At 46.3% G+C, this 26,855-nt stretch overlaps 1 protein-coding gene across 1 annotated transcript in view; it reads right to left on the bottom strand.

Moving 5' to 3' along the window:
* The window catches only part of SWAP70 (switching B cell complex subunit SWAP70), a 120,777-nt gene that overhangs the window by 38,538 nt on the left and 55,384 nt on the right, over nucleotides 1-26,855 (bottom strand). Inside the window, exon 3 of the mRNA XM_082270753.1 lies at nucleotides 20,049-20,222. Coding sequence (XP_082126879.1) covers nucleotides 20,049-20,222 — 174 coding nt within the window. The remainder of the gene's footprint in view (nucleotides 1-20,048; nucleotides 20,223-26,855) is intronic.

Here is a 26,855-nt window from a genome sequence, read left to right as displayed (position 1 = left end):
CTGTACAGCATGCTTCCAGGCGGCCATATTGCAATTTACAGAAAATTACAGCCTTGCAGATTGAAAAGGAAAAGGTAATTTTTATTAACAATCAATAACAATATGGGGGTTATAATGATAGGGGTACAGGAGCCCAGTGATGGGGTTATGGGAACTCCATGATGGGGGTTATGGGAACCCAGTGATGGGGTTATGGGAACTCCATGATGGGGGTTATAGGAACTCAGTGATAGGGGTTATAGGAACTCCGTGATGGGGGTTATGGGAACTCCATGATGGGGTTTATGGGAACTCCGTGATGGGGTTATGGGAACTCCGTGATGGGGTTATGGGAACTCCGTGATGGGGGTTATGGGAACTCCGTGATAGGGGTTATGGGAACTCCGTGATGGGGGTTATAGGAACTCAGTGATAGGGGTTATAGGAACTCTATGATGGGGTTTATGGGAACCCAGTGATGGGGTTATGGGAACTCCGTGATGGGGGCTATGGGAACCCAGTGATGGGGTTATGGGAACTCCATGATGGGGGTTATGGGAACCCAGTGATTGGGGTTTCGGAAACTCAGTGATGGGGGTTATGGGAACTCCATGATGGGGGGTTATGGGAACTCTGTGATGGGGGTTATGGGAACTCCATGATGGGGGTTATGGGAACCCAGTGATTGGGGTTTCGGAAACTCAGTGATGGGGGTTATGGGAACTCCATGATGGGGGGTTATGGGAACTCTGTGATGGGGGTTATAGGAACTCCGTGATGGAGTTATGGGAATCAAATGATGGGGTTATGGGAACCCAGTGATGGGATTATAGGAACCTAGTGATGGGGGTTATGGGAATCCAATAATGGGGTTATGAGAACCCAGTGATGGGGTTATTGGAACCCACTGAATTGCAATGAATGCAAGGAGCAGACTAAAGACAGTAAGGCTGGGGGTGAATGAGCTAAATGATGGTGGACATCCTCCAGCCAGAAAAAGTACCTGGCCAGGAGCTCGGTCTCCATGCTGGGAGTGTTCTTTCAGCAAAAACTCTGGTACACATACATGCAGTGCCCTGGAAGCAGGCCCACCTCTACAAGGCCATATATACCATATGCATTAAGCAGGAGGCAACGGAGTTAAAAGCCTCACCTTTTGGTGAAGACTCCAGGTCCTCAGGTACACTTTCCATGCCCAGAACCTCCATGCACATTAATCTCACTACCCTCTGAGCTTTACTTTTACTTTGTAAACTTTCACCACGAGCAGAGGCAGTTGGTTTACTTATCACCATTGACGCTGACCATTCCAGACTTCTATAAATAGGTGTCTGAGTTTTTTTAAATTACACTCTAAATACATTGGTACGTCCGGTGGAGAAGGTGTCTATGTCTCCACCAGCGGACTGATGGGAAGTCCAGTAAAGGACTTGAGGGAGAAGTATATAGAAAAAAGGAAGACAATACTCCATTGTGAAGTCACAATGCCAATGACCTGACCTTTTAATCAGTAGTTTTCCAGGACAAGGAAAGAAAGTTTATTTTGTAACTTAAGATGCTATTTTTACCAATTCTAATTAACAAATCTGAAGATCTTTCCTTCTCCCTTCAGACGTTAGACGCGGGTCACCAGATTTTATCTTCCATTCAAAAACCTTTCTATAAAAAAGTAACAGTTTTATCTACAGGAAGAATCAGTTGTTCACAAAATATAAATACAAAAGTATCAGATATCTAGGCCCCGTTCACATAGGGGCGACGCTACTTCGCACCGCGACCTCCGAGGTCGCGTGTGCGAGCAGCGCGGCGCGACCTCGGAGCGGCCGCCACGGACTTCATAACATTGAAGTCTATGGTGGTCGCCTCCTGGTCGCCCCAAAGAAGCTCCGGACCCTTTTTCTAAGTCGGAGCGACTTGTGTCGCTCCTATTAGAACGGGTCCGCAGCTTCCCTATGGGAGGCGACCTACGGCGACCTGTGAGGCGACCAGGTCACCTCACAGGTCGCCCTAGTGTGAACGGGGACTTAATGATGTGTTTGCGTATAAAACCAGGGATCACTAATTGATGGCTCACCCTCTGGACCTGGACCAGTTCTAGCCTATCTTATCTTGGGGTGCAGTAAAAAAGTCAAATGTCCCTATCAGAGTCCCCCTTTACATCATGAGTACTCATCAGAGTGCCTTCTTACATAAGGTGTCCCCCATCAAGAGTGCCCCCTTACATCAGGTGTCCCAAAATCCCCATCAAGAATGCCCTTTTACATCAGGTGTCTCTATCAAGAGTGCCCCCTTACATCAGGTTTCCCCATCAAGCATGCCCCCATCAAGAGTGCCCCCTTCCATCAAGAGTGCCCCCTTACATCAAGTGTCCCCATCAAGAGTGTCCCCTTTACATCAAGTGTCCCCATCAAGAGTGCCCCCTCACTTAAAGTGACCCCATTTAGAGTGCCCCCTTACATCAAGTGTCCCCATCAAGAGTGCCCTCTTTCATCGGATGTCCACATCAAGTGTTCTCTTACATCAAGTGTCCCCATCAAGAGTGCCCTCTTACATCAGGTGTCCCCATCAACAGTGCCCCCTTACTTTAAGTGACCCCATCAAGAGCGCCCTCTTACATTGGGTGTCCCCATCAAGAGTGTTCCCTTAAATCAAGTGTCCCCATCAAGAGTGCCCCCTTACATCAAATGTTCCTATCAAGAGTGCCCCCTTACATCAAGTGACCCCATTTAGAGAGCCCCCTTACATCAAGTGTCCCCATCAGAGTGCCCCCTTACATCAAGTGTCCCCATCAAGAGTGCCCCCTTACATCAAGTGACCCCATTTAAAGTGCCCCCTTACATCAAGTGTCCCCATCAAGAGTGCCCCCTTACATCAAGTGTCCCCATCAAGAATGCCCCCTTACATCAAGTGACCCCATCAAGTGTCCCCATCAGAGTGCCCCCTTACTTTAAGTGGCTCCATCAAGATTGCCCTCTTACATCAAGTGTCCCCATCAAAAGTGCCCCCTTACATCAAGTGCCCCATCAAGAGTGCCCCCTTACATCAAGTGACCCCATCAAGTGTCCCCTTACATCAAGTGTCCCCATCAGAGTGCCCCCTTACATCAAGTGTCCCCATCAGAGTGCCCCCTTACATCAGGTGTCCCCATCAAGAGAGCCCCCTTACATCAAATGTCCCCATCAGAGTGCCCCCCTTACATCAGGTGTCCCTATCAAGAGTGTCCCCTAGTAGAGGCAGCTATTGGCTGTTGGGGCCACCAATGTAGTCTGGGCCCTGCCCCGGCAATACAAAAGGACTGAAGTGGAATTTTCTCTGTCCATACCTGCAGCCTGCTCTGTCTCCAAGCTCATGTCCTCCGCCTAACTTGAGATAAAATGTAGGGGGTGGGGGAAGGAAATACTCTGATGGGCAGGGGCGGGGCAAGGGGTGGGCGAGAGGGAGTGCCTGCCCTGGGCATAATGACTTACTGTGTGGATGGGGGCACCTTCCTTCTATTACAGGGCTGACAGAACCTTAAATGGAAACAAACTTCAGTACCCGATATTTTCCATAGGCGAGACTTTAAAAGCCCCCCCCCCCCTATAGGTCATCAGTTTAGTGTTACAGAGGGGCTCTGGAGCAAGAAATATTCCTCTCACTCTGGCATGCATGGCAATATGTAACATGTATCGCAATCAACGCTTTACTGCGTAGGTGCCCCTGACGCGTACGTTTGCATTCCCACTGGCGTATATGTGGGGGTGGGGTGCCTCAAAAAAATATTTTGGGGGAATTTTATGTTTTTGGGTGTAACTTTATTTTTTTTACTATTTAAAAACACATTTTTTTACTTGAATTTTTTTCCCCCATCCCATAGGGGACAAAAAAATATTTTTTGATTATAGGTTCTCTTTAAAGACTTTAACCCCGCCCACCGTACATTTACTGCCGCACTCTGCCGCTGCGGGGCAAAATGGCGTAGCCCTACGTCATACAACTGGGTGGGCTCAGGTCGCAGTGCTCTGCCCCCCGAGCCCACCCTTTTCTGAAGCCTATTATTCTGAGCCTCTGGCTCCAATCACGTGCTTCAGAAAAAAAAATCCTCTATTGGAATCCATGCGTCCGGCGCCCCGCATGTAGATTAGAGGGCCGGACGCATGGATGGGGGGCGGCACCCCTGCGCCTTCAATGGACGAGCCGCCCCTGCTGCTAATAATGATTTTATTGTATTTTTATCGAAATATAGCTTTAATATTTTCTTGGGGGGGCTGTCAGGTAATCCCTGCCATTTCTATCAGCAGCCCTGCTCCTGTCCAAATTACATTTAAAAAAAAAAAATGTTTTTGCATTGGTAAATGTTCCCCTAGGCCAGAGATTCTCAAAATTTTTGCAGTCAGGGCACCCTTTAAAGATCATAGAAAAGTCTCGAGGCACCCCAGTCTAAAATGTAAAAACGATTCTAAAAGTTTTGCATAACAAAGCAGTATTCACGCATGCAGGAAACCCAACGTTGGAGGCGATTTATTCTTCCAAAGCCAATACACTTTTGCATATTGGTACTGACTAGTATTCCAATGTTTCTCTTACCCCTCAATTTTTCTCCATCAGGTGAGGTAAGGTGCCCTCAAGAAGGTTGTAATGGTGCCCAATGAAACCCTGTGGATTTGTTTAACTAAAAGGAAGCTTTTTTCGCACACCAGCTTGTATACAATTGTGGGGCAATTTTTAGGCATTTTGCCAAGGCACCCCTGAAGAAACCTCAAGGGACCCCAGGGTGTCTGGGCACCCTGGTTGAAAAAGGCTGCCCTAGGCAGCAAACAAATCCTGTGTATGCATAGAGGAACAAACGGGAGTTGGTAGGAGAACGATCATGGGGACCTATGCCGGAGGCTGGGGCGTAACTACAGGGGTAGCAATTGCAACCGGGCCCCATGCTGCGGGGCCTGTGCGGCTCCCCTGTACACCTGGATAGGAGGGGCGGCAGGGGCAGCGTGTAGAGAAATCACTGTCCTCCTTTTTCCTCCTGTAGCTGCAGGAGGAAAATGGAGGAGATTGGTTCCTCTGTATGCTGCCCCCATCACTCCTATCCAGTTCACTTGTGTTCTGCTGTCTCTGGGCCCCTGTGTGCTCCCCTGGCCCTGCAACAAGAGTAAAGGGCCCCAGGATCAGTGGAAAGAGCCCCAGGCTTGAAGGGAACTCCGGCCAAGGGTCCGGGGGGGCCCCTTATGGTTTCTTGCACCGGGGCCCTGAAGGTTCTAGTTATGCCTCTGGCCGGAGGATGAGGTTATCCCAGCAAGGCACTCTACAGGTCCCAGCCTGGCAAGGATGATGAGAATGAAGGACACACTGGGCATGTGCGGGTAGAAATTACCGGCTGCAAAAACTGTCCGAAAGGTGGATGGTTTGGAAAGGTGGATGGTTTGGAAAGGTGAAAGGTTTGGATAGGTGGAAGGTTTGGAAAGGTGGAAGGTTTGGAAAGGTGGAAGGTTTGGAAAGGTGGATGGTTTGGAAAGGTGGATGGTTTGGAAAGGTGGAAGGTTTGGAAAGGTGGAAGGTTTGGAAAGGTGGAAGGTTTGGAAAGGTGGAAGGTTTGGAAAGGTGGATGGTTTGGAAAGGTGGAAGGTTTGGAAAGGTGGAAGGTTTGGAAAGGTGGATGGTTTGGAAAGGTGGATGGTTTGGAAAGGTGGAAGGTTTGGAAAGGTGGAAGGTTTGGAAAGGTGGAAGGTTTGGAAAGGTGGAAGGTTTGGAAAGGTGGATGGTTTGGAAAGGTGGATGGTTTGGAAAGGTGGAAGGTTTGGAAAGGTGGAAGGTTTGGAAAGGTGGAAGGTTTGGAAAGGTGGAAGGTTTGGAAAGGTGGATGGTTTGGAAAGGTGGATGGTTTGGAAAGGTGGAAGGTTTGGAAAGGTGGAAGGTTTGGAAAGGTGGATGGTTTGGAAAGGTGGAAGGTTTGGAAAGGTGGAAGGTTTGGAAAGGTGGATGGTTTGGAAAGGTGGATGGTTTGGAAAGGTGGAAGGTTTGGAAAGGTGGAAGGTTTGGAAAGGTGGAAGGTTTGGAAAGGTGGAAGGTTTGGAAAGGTGGATGGTTTGGAAAGGTGGAAGGTTTGGAAAGGTGGATGGTTTGGAAAGGTGGAAGGTTTGGAAAGGTGGATGGTTTGGAAAGGTGGAAGGTTTGGAAAGGTGGAAGGTTTGGAAAGGTGGATGGTTTGGAAAGGTGGATGGTTTGGAAAGGTGGAAGGTTTGGAAAGGTGGAAGGTTTGGAAAGGTGGAAGGTTTGGAAAGGTGGATGGTTTGGAAAGGTGGAAGGTTTGGAAAGGTGGAAGGTTTGGAAAGGTGGAAGGTTTGGAAAGGTGGAAGGTTTGGAAAGGTGGAAGGTTTGGAAAGGTGGAAGGTTTGGAAAGGTGGATGGTTTGGAAAGGTGGAAGGTTTGGAAAGGTGGATGGTTTGGAAAGGTGGAAGGTTTGGAAAGGTGGAAGGTTTGGAAAGGTGGAAGGTTTGGAAAGGTGGATGGTTTGGAAAGGTGGAAGGCTCGGAAAGGTGGAAGGTTTGGAGGACTTTGCTACGATTGATGGCATGTAAAGATTTTGCAGTGCTGTGCAGGAACAATTCCATGGAGGGTTTAGTTCTGCTTTAAATGTGCAACTTTATGACGGCCACATCCTCTTCTATAGTTCATGACCTTTCAATTTACATAATATATATATATATATGACACTGCAACTGACAGATCTATGGTAAGGAGTCCAAAGTCTAACTTACTTCAATCGTTTGATGACTTCAGCTCATGCTGTTTTGTGTCAAAATGTATCTAAAGCTAAAACGTATTCCTTAGTTACATAGTTACACATGCAAATATAAACTCTGTACTATAGGCAAAAAATTAAACATTGGTGCTAAAGCTTGCAAACTGTGCTGAAATACAAAGATTACATAATTCTCTATAACCACTTCCGGAGCGGAAGGATTTTCCCTCGACGTTGGCGACGCTGTACCCAGATAAAATTGATGTAATTTTTCCCCACAAACAGACTTTTGATGGTATTTGATCACCTCTGCGATTTTTTCATTTTTGCGCTACAAACAAAAAAAGGGCGACAATTTTGAAAAAACACCAATGTTTTCTATTTTCTATTATATACTGTATTTTTCGCTCCATAAGACACACCCCCCCCCCCCCCCCCCCCAAAAAATGGAGGGGAAATGTCTGTGCATCTTATGGAGCGAATACTGACTTAATCTCTACATGTTGGGTGCCAGGCGGTCCGCGCACATTGATTCCAAGTCTCCCCGCGGTGTCTGGACTCCCGCCTCAGTTGTCCTGTACTAGAACGGAGCCACTACTTCCTGTATAGGTGCGGCTCACAGGCGGGGTGATATCAGATGCACTCCGCCTGTGACAGGAGGAGCCATACACAGGAAGCAGCTGTGACAGGAGGAGCCATACACAGGAAGCAGCTGTGACAGGAGGAGCCATACACAGGAAGCAGCTGTGATAGGAGGAGCCATACACAGGAAGCAGCTGTGATAGGAGGAAACATACACAGGAAGCAGCTGTGACAGGAGGAGCCATACACAGGAAGCAGCTGTGATAGGAGGAGCCATTCACAGGAAGCAGCTGTGATAGGAGGAGCCATACACAGGAAGCATGATAAAGAAAAAGGAATTGGCAGCACTCCAGGTTGAGTCAAAATCCAGATTTATTGACTGGACATCCAAATATGACAATCGTGGCAAGGTAGACGCATTTCACACACTGACTGTGTGCTTTATTATCAAGTTTCCACGGAGGCGAGCCGGGGCATGCAACGGTGTGAGTCATCAGGCAATCACACCACCTTGAGCAGTGAGATCTTGTCTCTTCAATTGCATTACACAGGAAGCAGTTGTGACAGGAGGAGCCATACACAGGAAGCTGCTGTGACAGGAGAAGCCATACACAGGAAGCAGCTGTGATAGGAGGAGCCATACACAGGAAGCTGCTGTGACAGGAGAAGCCATACACAGGAAGCAGCTGTGACAGGAGAAGCCATACACAGGAAGCAGCTGTGACAGGAGGAGCCATACACAGGAAGCAGCTGTGACAGGAGGAGCCATACACAGGAAGCAGCTGTGATAGGAGGAGCCATACACAGGAAGCAGCTGTGACAGGAGGAGCCATACACAGGAAGCAGCTGTGATAGGAGGAGCCATACACAGGAAGCAGCTGTGATAGGAGGAGCCATACACAGGAAGCAGCTGTGACAGGAGGAGCCATACACAGCAAGCAGCTGTGATAGGAGGAGCCATTCACAGGAAGCAGCTGTGATAGGAGGAGCCATGCACAGGAAGCAGCTGTGACAGGAGGAGCCATACACAGGAAGCAGCTGTGACAGGAGAAGCCATACACAGGAAGCAGCTGTGACAGGAGGAGCCATGCACAGGAAGCAGCTGTGATAGGAGGAGCCATACACAGGAAGCAGCTGTGATAGGAGGAGCCATTCACAGGAAGCAGCTGTGATAGGAGGAGCCATGCACAGGAAGCAGCTGTGATAGGAGGAGCCATACACAGGAAGCAGCTGTGACAGGAGAAGCCATACACAGGAAGCAGCTGTGACAGGAGGAGCCATACACAGGAAGCAGCTGTGATAGGAGGAGCCATACACAGGAAGCAGCTGTGATAGGAGGAGCCATACACAGGAAGCAGCTGTGACAGGAGGAGCCATACACAGGAAGCAGCTGTGATAGGAGGAGCCATACACAGGAAGCAGCTGTGATAGGAGGAGCCATTCACAGGAAGCAGCTGTGATAGGAGGAGCCATGCACAGGAAGCAGCTGTGATAGGAGGAGCCATGCACAGGAAGCAGCTGTGACAGGAGGAGCCATACACAGGAAGCAGCTGTGATAGGAGGAGCAATGCACAGGAAGCAGCTGTGATAGGAGGAGCAATGCACAGGAAGCAGCTGTGACAGGAGGAGCCATGCAGAGGAAGCAGCTGTGACAGGAGGAGCCATACACAGGAAGCAGCTGTGACAGGAGGAGCCATACAGAGGAAGCAGCTGTGATAGGAGGAGCCATGCACAGGAAGCAGCTGTGATAGGAGGAGCCATACACAGGAAGCAGCTGTGATAGGAGGAGCCATACACAGGAAGCAGCTGTGATAGGAGGAGCCATACACAGGAAGCAGCGACTTTGCTCTATACTGCAGCCGCATGCTTCCTCCCAGGCTCAGTGTAAAGAAGTATTTCGGAAACTGATTTCATGATTTAGGAGCCCATAGAAGTTAATCGCGAAGAACCAATATAATATATATGGTATGTAACCAGCATGAGCTTTACCTATAGAAGGTTACTAATTATGGGGTTCCTCATTAGACTATTACACTGAGCTCCTTGTATCATCTATAATAGACGCAGTAAGGCTGAATGATTCGTCCCAAAACAGGTGTCATGGTGTGTACCATCATGTTCACATATCCGGACAGTCAGACACTTCACTGCTATATTAATTATTATTTTAATAAATATTTCAGTAGACCATTTGGTTCAGAATATTTTTTTTTTCTTGTTTTCCTCCTCTAAAACCTAGGTGCGTCTTATGGTCAGGTGCTTCTTATGGAACAAAAAAATACAGTAACATTCCCAATAAAAAATGTTTTAAACAAATCTAATTTTTTTATCAATTTAGGCCAATTTGTATTCTACTACATATTTTTGGTAAAAAAAAAAAATCCTAAAAAGTGTATAATAATAGGTTTGCGCAAAAGTTATCGCGTCTACAAACGAAGGGAAAGATTTCTGTCATTTTTATTTATTTTTATTTTTTTTTACTAGTAATGGCGGCAATCAGCAATTTTTAGCAGACAGATCGGACACCTAACTGACATTTTTGACACTTTTGGGGGGACCAGTGACATTACTACAGCAATCAGTGCTAAAAATATGCACTGTCACTGTACTAATGACACTGGCAGGGAAGAGGTTAACCCAGGGGAGATCAAAGGGTTAGGTGTGAGCCTAGGGGGTGTTTTCTAACTTGGCTTGTGGAATCAACACAGAGACCTGTGTTCCCAAGGCTACGTTCACATGTGGGCGTAGCGGAGCGCGGGCAGAAGCTCTTGTACCTTTTTTGGGCGTCATGCGTCCCGCAATTCTGTTTGCACGATGTTACCGCGATTTGGCAGGCGGAAATCACGGCAACATCGCACAGCGTTTGGGGTGCCATTGCAAATCCTGGGCTTCGCACAGGTGTCCCGCGATTTGCAATGATTTCCGAATCGCGGGCAGAATCGCGGTGATTCTGCCCGCAATCCGCTACGCCCACATGTGAACATAGCCTTAATAAGAGGATCATAGGCTCTCTGTGTTCACTCCAGAGAGAACAACACTCTGCTGTGTTTACAACAGCAGACCGCCATTCTCTCTCCATGGGGAGCGATCGCGGGTGCCCGGTGGCAATCGCGGCCGCTGGCCCTGTCGATCAGTTTTTTTTCCGCTGCCTAATAGTGGCGCACACGCGCCCCCAGGAGCGCTCCCGCGGACCGGCATACCTATGCATCAGTATGCGCAGCCGAGCCAGCCTGCCGCAGTATATCTGCGGTGGGCAGTCAGCAAGTGGTTAAGCAATATAATTCATTGATTGATCCTGAGTGCAAATGTTGTCATGTGATCACTCAGAACCGTTGTTATAAAGATTGGCATTGGGGTGATGTCATGCGATTATTTCGAGATAATACAACAGTGGTGCACTGTGCAGTCCCATGGTCAGGCCTGGCATCCTCGGGTATAGAATGGCTTTTGTAGACTCTGCACTTCCTCCATTTAAAGCAAATATAACAATGTGTACACAGAACTAGTACTAATCTGTAATAAAACTAGAAAAAGCACTTCAGTGTTTAAAGCATGCACACAATGAAATAAAAGCATACAATTACACGTGCAAAGTTTGAAAATTAAGTCTGTTATATATATACGCTATTTTGTCAAAAGTATTGGGACGCCTGCCTTTACACACACATGACCTTTAATGGCATCCCAGTCTTAGTCCGTAGGGTTCAATATTGAGTTGGCTCCGCCCTTTGCAGCTATAACAGCTTCAACTCTTCTGGGAAGGCCGTCCACAAGGTTTAGGAGTGCCTGTGGAAATGTTTGACCATTCTTCCAGAAGCGCATTTGTGAGGTCCGGCACTTTTCTAATTCATCCCAAAGGTGTTCTATCGGGTTAAGGTCAGGACTCTGTGCAGGCCAGTCAAGTTCCTACACCCCAAACTCGCTCATCTATGTGTTTATGGACCTTGCTTTGTGTTGTCATGTTGGAACAGTAAGGGGCCATCTCCAAACTGTTCCCACAAAGTTGGGAGCGGAAAATTGTCCAAAACGGGGTGGAGGAACTTGACTGGCCTGCACCATTCAATGAGTCCTGACCTCAACCCGATAGAACAGTTAAAATCCACCCTTACCTCCAAAATGAAAAAAAGTTGGGTTCATAGTTCTACTTTAAGCTGATGTCCATGTGTTGGTGGCACTGATGGGGACCCTGATGTAAGGGGGGCTCTGATGGGGACCCTGTTGTAAAGGGGGGGCTCTGATGGGGACCCTGATGTAAGGGTAGGCTCTGATGTGGACTCTGACATAAAGAGGACTTTAGTGTAAGGGGGTATTATGTTGGGGACCCTGATGTAAAGGGGGGAGGGCTCTGATGGGGACCATGATGTAAGGGGAGGGCTCTGATGGGGACCCTGTTGTAAGGGGGGGCTCTGATGGGGACCCTGATGTAAGGAAGGGCTCTGATGCTGATGGGGACCCTGATGTAAGGAAGGGCTCTGATGGGTACCCTGATGTAAGGGGAGCTCTGATGGGGACCCTGGTGTAAAGGGAAGGGCTCTAATGGGGACCCTGATGTAAAGGGAAGGGCTCTGATGGGTACCCTGATGTAAGGGGAGCTCTGATGGGGACCCTGATGTAAAGGGGAGGGCTCTGATGGGGACCCTGTTCTAAGGGGGGCTCAGATGGGGACCCTGATGTAAGGGGGGCTTTGATAGGGATCCTGTTGTAAGCGGTGGCTCTGATGGGGACCCTAATGTAAAGGGAGGCTCTGATGTGGACTCTGACATAAAGAGGACTTTAGTGAAAAGGTTATTCTGTTGGGGACCCTGATGTAAAGGGGGGTAGGGCTCTGATGGGGACCGTGTTGTAAGGGGAGGGCTCTGATGGGGACCCTGTTGTAAGGGGGGGGCTCTGATGGGGACCCTGATGTAAAGAAGGTCTCTGATGCTGATGGGGACCCTGATGTAAGGAAGGGCTCTGATGGGGACCCTGAAGTAAGGGGGGCTTTGATAGGGACCCTGTTGTAAGGGGGGGCTTTGATAGGGACCCTGTTGTAAGGGGAGGCTCTGATGTGGACTCTGACATAAAGAAGATTCTAGTGTAAGGGGGTATTCTTTTGGGCACCCTGATGTAAGGAGGGTCTCTGTAGACTATGGGGACCTTCACGTACGGGGGAATCCGCCCTTGTGTGAACCCAGAGTACTGTATTTGTAATTTGTTTTATTGATAGATTTCTTCCCCACTCATTCAGTATCAGTGTATATTGTTTTATGATTATTGGCCAGTCTTTTGTACAATTTACAAATAACGATTTGTTCTTCGTATCTCACTTCCTCCGTTTCCTATCTATGAGTCAAAAATTAGGGAAAAATCCCTTTATATACTGTATAAACCAATCTTTAATAAAGGCAAAAAATATTTTTATTAGTGCATGGTACTAGCAAAACTTTCTTATAACAAATTTTGGAAATCTCATTCCAGAATTTATCCCAATAATTAGCATTTTTCCTAATTTCAGAAGAGTGGGTGGAGCCTGGAAAATCATGAGGGCTTTATGCCCCAAGAGACAGAAGCCAATCCAGAACCGCTGGTGTGTGTTGCAGATAAAATCTAATATTATAGAGCCATTTAATCCATATGGGGGTTTCAGGTTCAGGGTATGGAAACCATGCCATCTATGGAGTAGAGCTTGGGACCCAACAAGACAGAATAAAAATTAGTAATTGAGCATTTTTCCAAAAAAAAATATTCATTTATGATATCACATGAGGATATCTGCCTGATAGGTGTGTGATAGCTCTGAAATATTAAAAGTGAAAGTTGGCTCCAAAGGATCTACCGTAAAGTGGCTTTTTCTTAGATGGACACTGTTCTGGTGCTAGGCCACTAATTCTTTGAGAACAACAAAGAAAGAGCTTGCCAGACAGCAAATTTTTGGATGCATACTGAGGAGTGCCTGGCACAAAAGTTCATCTCACGTAAAGGACTTTTTGAAACATTCAATGGTAAGGAGCAGGGGTCTCCAAACTTTCTAAACAAAGGGCCAGTTTAGACTTTAGGGGGGCCAGACGTTGGTGTCACTAGGATTAATAGTTCCCTCATCATTGGTGTCAGTGGGAGGAATAGTGCCCCATCATTGTTGTCAGTGGGAGGAATAGTGCCCCATCATTGGTGTCAGTGGGAGGAATAGTGCCCCATCATTGGTGTCAGTTGGAGGAATAGTGCCCCATCATTGGTGTCAGTGGGAGGAATAGTGCCCCATCATTGGTGTCAGTGGGAGGAATGGAGCCCCATCATTGGTGTCAGTGGGAGGAATAGTGCCCCATCATTGGTGTCAGTGGGAGGAGTAGTGCCCCATCATTGGTGTCCGTGGGAGGAATGGAGCCCCATCATTGGTGTCCGTGGGAGGAATAGTGCCCCATCATTGGTGTCAGTGGGAGGAATAGTGCCCCATCATTGGTGTCAGTGGGAGGAATGGAGCCCCATCATTGGTGTCAGTGGGAGGAATAGTGTCCCATCATTGGTGTCAGTGGTAGGAATAGTGCCCCATCATTGGTGTCAGTGGGAAGAATAGTGTCCCATCATTGGTGTCAGTGGGAGGAATAGTTCCCCATCATTGGTGTCAGTGGGAGGAATAGTGCCCCATCATTGGTGTCCGTGGGAGGAATGGAGCCCCATCATTGGTGTCCGTGGGAGGAATGGAGCCCCATCATTGGTTTCAGTGGGAGGAATAGCGTACCATCATTGTTGTCTGTAGGAAGAATAATGCCCCATCATTGGTATCTCTGGGAGAAATTATGCCCCATTGTTGCTGTTAGTGGTTGGAATAGTGTCTTGTATTAGTGAGAGGAATACTGCCCCAAGGGCTGGATAAAGACAAGCAAAGGGCCGCATCTGGCGCCTAGGCCGCAATTTTGAGACCACTGGTTAAGAACATCAAAAACAGCCAACGTGCTTCAGAGGGAAAAAAGCCTCCTCCTTCTTCAGGGCTTGAGGCATTCGATGTTAATAAACTCATGACGAAATTGGATCAGTGTTTAGGCTTGATGAGGACTAACGTCTCCTGACGGGACTAAAGGCAGCTTTGATTTTAATTAACATCGACTGCTCAAGCCCTGAAGAAAGAGGAGGCCTTTTCCCCCGAAACACGTTGGCTATACTTGATGCTCTTAACCCTTAAATGTTTCAAAAAATCCTTCAAGTGGGATGAACCTTTATACCCGGCCTATAAACAGTGGCAAAGGTGGACACAATATATCTGACATACATACCAGGTGCAGTGAATACATCCAAGAATTCACTGTAATGTAAGGAGAATAGTTTGAGCTGGAGTCCACGCTGGACCTTAAAATGGTCACTGGTAGTTATTAGGCAGTTCTGTGGGTGAGTGGTGGTTAGGCAAGTGCATGCCGGAAAATTTAGTTCCGGGTGCATTCGTTCATTGAAGAATTACATTATGAACCGACTCGTTTTCAGGATTGGGCAGATTTGAAAAAGTTTGCAGTTGTTCCTGCAGATTGCTATATATTCGATATATTATCAAATCGGATGAATTTGAATCAGAAAGGATTACATATTTTCAGACGCCAATCAAATCCACCAAGAGAAATGGCATGAGCTGATTGGACAATATTGACTGGCTTCATGTGCATCCGAATTAACAAATGGAATAAAGTTTTCATCCATTGGTAATCCGAATCAAAATTATCAAACCAATTAAAAAATGTAATTAATTTTCCCATGGGCCCGAACGCATAATGTGGCGTCATCCAAATTAAATGAATGCATTCGTTAATTTCTTTATAACTTTTTTTCGGATTTATTGACATTAATTACTATTGAGGATGGGCTTTACGTTGGACTCAAATATTGGGTGTTCGTTTGTTTGCTGAACACACGAACATCCAGGGTGCTCGTCGGGAACTTCGCGCGCCGACGAGCGCCCCCATAATGCACTGCCCGATCACAGTGCATTAAGTGCTTGTGATTGGCCAAAGCATGCACCTGACCTGTATGCTTTGGCCAATCACAGCACAATGTCCTGTCAGAGCCATGATTGGCCAAAAGCAGGGTGCCTTTAGCCAATCATGGCTAAGGGCACGCCCCACACTATATAAGGCTGCTTACACGGCAGCTGTCAGTCGTGTGTAACAATGGAGATTAGGCAGGTAGTTAGTGGATAGTGAGTTAAGCCCTGTATTTAAGTGGTTAAGGGGAACCCTATGACAGAATAAAAAAAAAAGGTGTGCCCCCCCCCCCAAATTCCATACCAGACCCCTCTCCGAGCTTGCCGCTTGGCAGGCCAGGAATGAATGGGGGGGGGGGAACGAGTGAGCACCCCCCCCCCCTTTCTAAATCATACCAGGTGGCTTGCCATCAACATGGGGAGGGTGCTTTGAGGTGCCCCCCAAAGCACCTTGTCCCCATGTTGATGGGACAAGGGCCTCTTCCCGATAACCCTGGGCTGTGGTTGTCAGGGTGTGCGGGTGGGGGGCTTATTGGAATCTGGAATCCCCCTTTAACAAGGAGGCCCCCAGATCCTGGCCCTCCCTATGTGAAATTATGTCATGTGATGTTCGAAGGGGCGATGCCACCAGGTGACGCAGCCGGGTGGCCATGCCCCTTGCCTTTAAAAGAACTGGCAAACCTGAAGATCAGGCAGGTAGTCTCAGAAGAGGCGAAACGTTTTTTAATTTTTCTCTATTTTTCAGGTCCGATGGGCGCCATGATTGACGATGGATTTACATCGAGGGACACTTTTTTTTTTCTTTATAATAAAAGACTTGTCAAAAACTGTTTCCTGTGGTTTTTACTTTTTTTTACACTTTTTGGTGATTGGGTAGGGGTACGATGTACCCAATACCCATTCACATGGGGGGACAGGGTTCTGGGGGCCCCCTGTTAGCGAGGGCTTCCATATTTCGATAAGCCCCCACCCGCAGACCCTGACAACCACAGCTCAGGATTGTCAGGAAGAGGCTCTTGTCCCCATCAACAAAGCACCCACCACACCACATTGAGGGCATGTGGCCTGAAATGGTTCAGGAGGGGGGGGGTGCTCACTCATCCCCCCCCCCCTTTCCTGACCTGCCAGGCTGCATGCTCGGATAAGGGTCTGGTATGGGTTTTGGGGGGCCCCACGCCATTTTTTTCTTGTTTTGGCATGGGGTTCCCTTTAAAATCCATACCAGACCCGAAGGGCCTGGTATGAACTGGGGGGGAGACCCAATGCCGTTTTGCTTTTAATTTTTTTTTTATCGGTATTGCTGAGAGCTGATAATACATTACAGCCGCGAGAAAGTTTAAATTACATGTTTTCCTTTAGAAATGTCAGTATTGTTGCAGCAGGCTCCATACATCGTACAGATGCGCCACTTTGCAGGCACATTAAGGGGACCCCCCAGGCATGATATTTAAAGGGATTTATCATTGAAAAAAAATGTTTGCATTGATACATGACATTTTCCCTGTTCGACGTGTTCTGGTGCGAACCGAACAGGGGGGTGTTCGGCCCATCCCTAATTACTATGTCTATTCGAAGATTTGTATAGATTTGTACAGATTTGAAGCTCCAAAAATAATTGTCATCCGAAAAATTAATCATAATGAAAATGCACATGTCTAGTGGTGGTGCTAATCCCCCTTTGGAGGTTTGGGTTACTACCTTACTGGTACAATGGAGCCGTCATTTCAGCAGAGATAATACTTGAATGAGGAAGGAGGTGCTCCTTGGAGAATTGTCACGTGGGGTCTTCTCTTAGAGGTTGTGCTCCTTATCTTCAAGGATCTTTCTGGCTTCCGCATTATAGGTTTCCCAGGTCTTGTGTGATTATTCCACCTCCTTTGATGATGATACCGTTGTTCTCTTTTAGTGTTTCTAGTTCTTCACCTACCTGTCTACTTAGGTTGTTGGTTGTGTGTCTCAAGTGGTTGGATAGTCAGTTAAGATCAGCTGTGACCAAGGTCAGGAAGGTGGAGATGAAGTTGCCCTTGTGTTGTATGGGGTAACCTTCGGATTTGGCTTTGAAGTCCGTGGTTATACAACTGGATAGCAAGTCAATCTCTGGTGGGGGACAGTGGAGTAGAAATGGGGTGACTTTGTAATCTGTTGCTGTTTGAGTTTCTTGTGTGTGTGGTAAATTTCCTTATGTAGTTTTGTAGATCTACAAATAGTTTAAAATTGTTTGGTTTCAAGAAGCGTCTCCTCAGTTGAAGAAAGTTTGCAAGTGGATAAGTTAAGATCATTACTGTTTCCTGTGTTTCTTGTTGTGGTTTCTTGTTTCTTTTTCTAGTTCCTCCTCTTCATCTCCTTTTGTGGTGTCTATGTGTTGGCATTTGGATCTTAGAGGTGTGAAGAAGTTCATTCATTTCTGGGGTTTCGGGCTCTGAATTGGAAGGTGTATCGTGATTGTGGTGGAGCTGGTAGAAAGATCTCAAAATTGGATAGAGGACATGGTTGTGGATTGGGAATGGTTGAATGGGGGAGAAGACCAGTCATCGGTGATTGTCACTAGTGGCGTTATGGTGACTGGTGAGGAGGGTCCTTCTCACCTTCCTTTATACTTATGCCCCGTACACACGCGTCGATAGTTGGCCGTGAATTTTCGGCCAACGTCCGATCGGCCGTTTTTCGGCTTGTTAGTATGATGCTTCCGACAACCGACTCCGACTTTGCGGCCGAAAAAAATCTGGTGTGCAGGCTATAAAATTTTTGTTGGCCGTCACCACAACGGCCGATTTTCCGTCAGTCAGTACAGATTTCGGCAGACAAAAATCTGATGAGCAAGACTGGGCATGCTCAGAGATGAAGAAAAACACGGAAAGTAAACATCACTTCTGAAGTAGATTTTTGTTGGCCGAGAAAATTTGTGTGCAGTCTAGGCACATTCCAACCAACACAACAACACTGGACAAAAGTCGGGCGATCGGTCGGCCGATAATCGTTGCGTGTGTACAGCTTTAGGTTGTTGGTTGTGTGTCTTGAGTGATTGGATAGTTGGTTAAGATCAGCTGTGACCAAGGTCTGCAAGGTCTGGAAGGTGGAGATGAAGTTGCCCTTCTGTCGTATGGGGTAACCTTCGTATTTGGCTTTGAAGTCCGTAGTTATACAACTAGATAGGATGTCAATCTCTGGTGGGGGACTGTTGAGTAGTATTGGGGTGAATTTGTCTGTAATCCTTTGCAGTTTGAATTTGTGTGTGTTAAGGAGTTCCCTTATGTAGTTTTCTATATCTACAAATAGTTCAAAATTGTTTGGTTTGTCTGTAGGCCAGGAATTGAGGCCTTTTTCTAAGAAGCATCTCCCCAGTTGAAGAAAGTTTGTAAATGGATAAGTTAAAGATCTTTACTCTATACTGTGTTTCTTCTTGTTGTTTTTTTTTCCTAGTTCCTCCTCTACATCTCCTCCTATGGTGTCTGTGTGTTGATGTTTGGATAACCGAGGGAGGCAATTGATCGCCCAGTCGATTGGCTGTTCATTCCCCGACCGAGGGAGGCAATTGGTCGCCCAGTCGATTGGCTGTTCATTCCCCGACCGAGGGAGGCAATTGGTCGCCCAGTCGATTGGCTGTTCATTCCCCAACCGAGGGAGGCAATTGGTCGCCCAGTCGATTGGCTGTTCATTCCCCGACCGAGGGAGGCAATTGGTCGCCCAGTCGATTGGCTGTTCATTCCCCAACCGAGGGAGGCAATTGGTTGCAGTCATGATACATTAGTGTGATGGTCAGTGGGAAGAATGCTCCTTACACTTGTGGTCATTGGGAAGAATTACCCCCTTACAGATAGTTAAAATGATCAATGGTGTCACTGGGAACTCATCTGAGAGGCGGTATTTGCTCGTTGCTCAAGAACCCCTAGCAACCTGAGGAGGAACCCTAGTTGAGTAACCCTGCCCTAACACAATAGGCTGCGCACACCTATGAGGAGAAGGCTGCAGAAGGGAGTCACTCACAAGACTCTCTGGAGTTCCTATACCCACAGCAACCTCTTCTTCCTCTGCAGCAGTAGCAGCTGTTGCTCCATGGGCCGGTGTGGGCGATGGACCACACCATCCCCCCCCCCCCCTGGACCACACCAGCCCGCACACCGTACCCCCTCCCCCGGGTCACCGGCTCACTCACCATGTGGAGGGCAGGCAGGCAGCAGCGGTGGCGGCTTCCCCTCAGTCTCCTGCGTCTCCTCCCTCCTCCTCCTTCTTGGCAAATTGCATGGCATCTCCTTTCGGCAAATCAGGAAACGGGTCTCAGGACCTGCTTCCTGATTGGCAAGGAGGAGGATCCATGTGACAATAGCGAATATTCATATTCATTCGCTATTGTCACACAACTGGGTGAGCTCAGGGCGCAGTTCTCTGCGCCCCGAGCCCACCCTTTTATGAAGCCTATGAGAGCCTCACGTGCTTCAAAAAAAAAAACCCTATTGGAATCCATATGTCCAGTGCCTCGCATGTAGATTAGGGGGCCAGATGCATGGATAGGGGGGTGGCGCCCCTTCGCCCCCCAATGAACGGGCCACCACTGTTCTGCAGTCCTTTGATTGGAAGACTTCAGGGTTTACCAGGAGCTTATGATCAAACTACCTCCTATAATGAACTCTGATTTTAATTTTTTAAAGCAATGTTAGGTCAGGATTGGGTGGCAAAAGGGTGGAGCTTAAAGAAAAGGGGAGAAGGTTCATCAGATAATGGCATCTTTCCCATGCGTTAAAGCAGCATGGACCCAGGAAACAACTTTAATGATGGTGATAGGATAAAATGAAGCAGGTGCACACCCCTGGGGCCGCATGCGGGACTCACCTCTTCGGGGACGATAGTGAGCGGGTACTTCTCATCGGACAGGAAATTAAAGATGCACCACACCTTGAAGGCGCTGTCCTCACTGATACACAGGGGACCTCTATTCAGATGCTTCTTTGCGCAAAGAGTCCAGCACATCCTATAGAACTCCACCTTGTCAAAGTCTCCCTGTACCTGAGAAATAAAATGGGGGAAAAAACTCATTAATCTGATTATTGGAAAGATTTTCAGGTCAGGTTGGTCTTTGCATCACATAGCATACAGTATTGTTTAAAAAGTAACACAATCTTCATTGTATCCAAAGAGTATTTTAGATGATTATTATTTTTTTTTTTTTTTTTAGCGCTTTTCTCCTTGTTGGGGTACAATGCATCCCGAAAGTATTCACAGTGCTTCACTTTTTCCACATTTTGTTATGTTACAGCCTTATTCCAAAACTGATTAAATTCATTATTTTCCTCAGAATTACACAAACGATCCCCCATAATGACAACGTGAAAAAAGTTTGTTTGAAATCTTTACAAATAAAAAAAGGAAAAAATCCCATGTACATAAGTATTCACACCCTTTTGCTATGACACTCAACATTGAGCTCAGGTGCATCCTGTTTCCACTGATCATCCTTGAGATGTTTCTACAACTTTATTGGAGTCCACCTGTGATAAATTCAGTTGATTGGACATGATTTGGAAAGGCACACACCTGTCTATATAAGGTCTCACAGGTAACAGTGTATGTCAGAGCACAAACCAAGCCATGAAGTCCAAGAATGTCTGTAGTCTGTAGACCTCTGAGGCTGGATTGTATGGAGGCACAGATCGGGGGAAGGGTACAGAAACATTTCTGCAGCATTGAAGGTCCCAATGAGTACAGTGGCCTCCATCATCCATAAATGGAAGAAGTTTGGAACCACCAGGACTCTTCCTAGAGCGGACCTCCCGGCAAAACTGAGCGATCGGGGGAGGGGGGGCCTTCGTCAGGGAGGTGACCAAGAACCCGATGGTCACTCTGACAGAGCTCCAGCGTTTCTCTATGGAGAGAAGAACTTCCAGAAGAACAATCATTTCTGCAACACTCCACCAATCAGGCCTGTATGGGTGTGGCCAGACGGAAGCCACTCCTCAGTAAAAGGCACATGACAGCACGCCTGTAATTTGCCAAATGGCACCTAAAGGACTCTCAGACCATGAGAAACTAAATTCTCTGGTCTCATGAAACAAAGATTGCACTCTTTGGCCTGAATGGCAAGCATCATGTCTGGAGGAAACCAGGCTCTGCTCATCACATGGCCAATACCATCCCTACAGTGAAGCATGGTGGTGGCAGCATCGTGCTGTGGGGATGTTTTTCAGCGGCAGGAACTGGGAGACTAGTCAGGATGGAGGGAAAGATGAATGCAGCAATGTACAGAGACATATTTGATGAAAACCTCCTCCAGAGCGCTCTGGACCTCAGACTGGGGCGAAGGTTCATCTTCCAACAGGACAACGACCCTAAGCACACAGCCAAGATAACAAAGGAGCGGCTATGGGGCTATTTTATTTTTCTAATCCTTAAAAAAATTAAATAAAATAATAATAAATGACTGAACACCCTAACCCTAACCCAAAATAAATAAATACATTATTATTCTAGTAATAGTAATGTATTTATATTTTTGGGGTAGGTGTTTATGTATTATTATTTTTTTATTTATTAATAATAATAATATTAATAATAATATATTAATATTTTTTTTTAAGGTTAGGGGTTAACTATTATTTATGTATCGGAAAGTAGCATTGAGTAGTGTTAGGGCTTTTAAGGTGCAAATTGACATAAGGAATAATAAAGAAATCATAAAAAAAATCAGTTTTTATTGAATATGAATTTAAAAAGCATACATAATAGTATACATTATAAACTTATACATGTAATAAGCATTTTTCCACATTCCACATTTATGTATTATTACATATTATTCATTTATTTTAATTATTTATTATTTTTGATTATTTTTGTAATTTCTGTATTTTTTTTTAATTTATTCTTTCATATATTATTACTATTTTATTTAAAAAAAAATTTTTTTCCATTTGAGCAGAAAAACGTGCAAATACATGCGATAAAACGTGCAAATGCGCCCAAAAATGCGCAAATAATGCGCCTCCATATGTTTCTATAGGAACAAAAACACGCCAGAATGCTCAACTTTTTTGAGCTTCAGGCGTTTGGCTTCAGGCGACTTGGAGTGGAGATGTGAACCGGCTCCATAGAGAATAATTTTGTAGCTTCAAGCTACAAAATGCTGAGGTGTGAATGGGGCCTTATAGGTTGGGGTGGTTGCCATTTGTAAGTACTGTGAGTATACAGAGAAGGTTTTTTTACTTTTATACATAGAAGGTAAAAAAAAAAAAACCTTCAGCCTTTAGAACCACTTTAACAGATAAAAAACATTCATAGTGGCAAATCAGTCCATCTTTTATCCATACAATTGGTCAATGGCATGGCTCATATTTCAATTAGACATCATTCTTCTTAAAAGATGACAAAATCAACATGAAAAGGCTCAACGCATTTCGAACACTTGTCTTCCTCAGGAGAACACGTAGATTGTATCTGAGGCAAGGGGAAGCAATCAAACTCCCACCCTGTGAGCAGTGGCAGGACAAGGTCATCTAGAGCCCAGGGCAAACATGCCAAACTGCCCCCCCCCCCACCCAAGATGTTTGAGCATTATGTGTTCGCAAAAATCCCCCCACAAAAACGTATTGTGCACCCTTACTTATCTGCGTGCTTACCCCCTAAAAACAAATTCTACCTCTTTCCAGTACAAATCTACCCCCTACTAAAATACCCCCTTTCAGCACAAATCCTTGCCCCCTCTATCCCCCAAACCCCCCCCCGCTCAAATCCCCCCCCCCCCCCCCCCCACTCTAAAGAAAATCACTCCTCCTAGCACAAATGCTCTATCCCTTAAATTTCCCCTCCTAGTACACATCTTCTACCCCCCTCCCCCCACACTTCAAATTCTCCCCTCCCAGCACAAATTTTCCCCAAATCCTCCCTCCCAACACAAATCCACCCGCATCATCACTCCTAGAACCCCCCCCCCCCCCAATTGCCCCTCCTTAAACCATCCTTACCCCCTGCTGCCAGCAAAATTTCCCCTTTCAACGCAAATGTCTTCCCCCCGATCTACTTGTGGCATCCCCCGCCCCCCCCCCCACACCCACACACACCTCACATGATGCCACAATGCCCAGGGCAGCCGCCCCTCCTGCCCACCCCTTGTCTCGATCCTGCCTGCCTATGAGACCCTGAAAAGGCCAGAAGAAACAATTACTGCTCTCTTGATTGCAGAAGGAGCAACAGCTAAAATTTGCCAAGCAACCTGCGCTAGGAGGGTCCTAAAAAAAAAACACACCTGGGGAATGAGATGACTGGGTTCCAATCAGACAAAGTGAGCCTCAAAACAGGCAGCTTCTGTCCCTAAGTTAATGCATAGTGCTAAAGAGGACAATTTTCATGTATTAAATGTTTAGCAAACAAAAATTGCAAAAACAATACAAATAAATAAAGAAACTAAAAAAAATCCCAAACAGTTCTATTTTCTGTGTATACAGAAAGTGTATTAGGTAACTGAAGAGGACTATAGACAGCCGGTAATCTTCGTCTGGAGGGTAAACACAGCTTGGCAATGATTGCCATTAGTCTGGGTGTAGTTCTCAGTCTTGTGTCTATTTTTACTTTGGGAAAATCCCACGTTTGTCTCAAGAAGTTTTTACAAGAAATGCTGAGACAATAAATATAGACCTCCCGGGTGTGGGACCTTACCCCCCCCCCCCCCCCACTCTACTGAAAAATACCCAAATCATATTCGTATCTTCTACCTTGTTGTGTCCCGGGACTGATTCACTTTTGTTGCTTTTTATGTTTTCAGCATTTGTTTCATGCCAAATTTTTATACAGCATTACAAAATACATAAAAGCATTCACATCTGTTCCCCTCCCCCACTGGGGTTCAATGTTTAATATTCCATATTCATATACCAGCTAGGGGCAATTTTGGGAAAAGAGGCAGGTTAACCTGCTAGTATGTCATTGGATTGTGGGGGGGGGGGGGGGGGGGTTGAGCAAACCAACACAGACATGGGAACATTGACCTTGATGGGCCTTGGGCTAAACACTTAGACACCACACTCAATGGGAACATTGTCCTTGCTGGGCCCTAAGCTAAACAGATAGACACCATGCTGTCCTGTGTATTGGACAAGCTTCCAACAAGAATAGCAGAGAGAAGGAGGAACATTCTTAAATGACCAGAAGGGAAGGGAATCAGAGCAAGTCAACAGAAACTCCATGGGAACATTGTCCTTGATGGGCCTTGGGTTAAACACATAGACACCACACTAAATGGGAACATTGTCCTTGTTGGGCCCTGGGCTAAACACATAGACACCATCAGTGGTGTATTTTGGTTTTGTGCTGCCCTAGGCAAGACTAAAATTGGGCACCCCCCTTTGGACTCCTATGTAAATTTGCACCACTCCTTCCTTGTGACTCCCTCCAAAATTGAAGGACTCCAAGTCCCAGCATGAACCCCTGAGATCTCATGAGAGGGGGTGGGAGAGAGAGAGGGGGGATGAGAGAGAGAGGGGGGATGACAGAGAGAGAGAGAGAGAGAGGGGGGTGAGAGAGAGAGAGGGAGAGGGGGGGTGAGAGAGGGGGGTGAGAGAGAGAGAGGGGAGTGAGAGAGAGAGAGGGGACGAGAGAGAGGAGGGGACGAGAGAGAGAGAGGGGAGTGAGAGAGAGAGAGGGGGGATAAGAGAGAGAGAGGGGGGTGAAAGGGAGAGAGATAGAAGATGAATGAGAGAGGGGGAGGTGTGTGAGAGAGAGAGAGAGGGAATGAGAGAGAGAGAAAGAGAGAAAGAAAGAGAGGGGGGGTGAGAGAGGAGGGGTTGAGAGAGAGGGGGTGAGAGAGAGAGAGAGAGAGAGAGAGAGAGAGAGAGGGGTGAGAGAGAAAGGAGGGGTGAGAGAGAGAGAGAGAGGAGGGGGGTGAGAGAGAGTGAGAGGTGGGAGAGGTGGCTCTAGCAACCAGTGGCCAAAAGAGTCTCAGGTGGAGGGGAGGCGGCTTTTTTGCTGCCCCCCTGCAAAGTGCTGCCCTAGGCCTGGGCCTTGTTGGCATAGGCCAAAATACAGCACTGGACACCATCAGAGATGTATAGTAACGAAGTAGAACTACTTAAGTACTGTACTTAAGTACCGAAATGCAGTATCTGTACTTTCCTAGAGTAGAATTTTTTTCTCCTACTTCTACTTTTACTTCACTACATTTTTTCGATGATTTCGATACTTCTACTCAAGTATTTTTTTTTGTGCTGCATAGTTACTCGTTACTTTTAAAAAAATTACCACTGCCAGAACAGTAGATGGCAGGTTGCATAAAGCTCAAAAAAATGTGTATAATGTCATTTGTAAATCAGCGCATACGAAAATAAAGGCTGTGTATAATAAAAGCTGCTATACCAAATCTTTCCAATAAAAAGAAAATATGAAACAAACAAATAAATTGTGCTACAGCGCTTAAAGTGCATCAAGAAACTACTAACAAACACAGGTTAATCATTTGAATAAATCATTTGAAATAATAAAAAACAATATGATGTTCAAACTTTTGACTTCTTTCTTTAATAACTACATAACACAGTACTTGTACTTCTACTTTCAGTACTTGAGTAGAATTTTTTTTTCAAAACTACTGGTACTTTTTACTTTTAGTACTTAAGTAGCAAATTTTTTGAAAAAACTACTTGCAATACTTAAGTAAAAAAAATGTTGAATACTTTAGTACTTCTACTTAAGTAACTTTTTCTGTGAGCACTTCCACTTCTACTCAAGTCACTTTTTGATCGAGCACTTGTACTTTTACTCAAGTAGAAATTTCGAGTACTTTATACAAGTCTGGACACCATGCTGCCCCATGTATTGGACAAGCTTCCAACAAGAATAGCAGAGGGAAGGAGGAACATTCTTTAAAGCAAAGCAACAACCACTGGCCCTACCTAAACAACTTCTACATCCTAAATGACCAGAAGGGAAGAGAATCGGAGCAAGCCAACACAAACTCCATGGGATCATTGTCCTTGATGGGCCTAGGGTCAAACACATAGACACCACACTCAATGGGAAAATTGTCCTTGCTGGGCCCTGAGCTAAACACATAGATGATAGACACCATGCTGTCCTAATAGAACAAGCTTCCAACAAGAATAGCAGAGAGAAGGAGGAACATTCTTAAATGACCAGAAGGGAAGGAAATCAGAGCAAGTCAACACAAACTCCATGGGAACATTGTCATTGATGGGCCTTGGGCTAAACACATAGACACCACACTAAATGGGAACATTGTCCTTGCTGGGCCCTGGGCTAAACACATAGACACCATGCTGCCCCATGTATTGGACAAGCTTCCAACAAGAATAGCAGAGAGAAGGAGGAACATTCTTCAAAGCAAAGCAACCACCACTGGCCCTACCTAAACAACTTCTGCATCCTAAATGACCAGAAGGGAAGAGAATCGGAGCAAGCCAACACAAACTCCATGGGAACATTGTCCTTGATGGGCCTTGGGCTAAACACATAGACACCACACCTAATGGGAACATTGTCCTTGATCGGCCTTGGGCTAAACACATAGACACCACACCCAATGGGAACATTGTCCTTAATGGGCTCTGTCAAAACAGATAACCACTATGCTGCTCCATGTATTGAAAAAACTCACCACAAAGGGCAAAGTGAAGGAGGAAAATTCTCTAAAACAAA

The sequence above is a fragment of the Pelophylax lessonae genome (genome assembly GCF_965119305.1).
Source record: "Pelophylax lessonae genome assembly, chromosome: 10".
NCBI classification, from domain to species: Eukaryota; Metazoa; Chordata; class Amphibia; order Anura; family Ranidae; genus Pelophylax; species Pelophylax lessonae.
The sequence above is the reverse complement of the archived record's forward strand: the minus strand, read 5'-3'. Positions and strand labels throughout refer to the sequence as shown.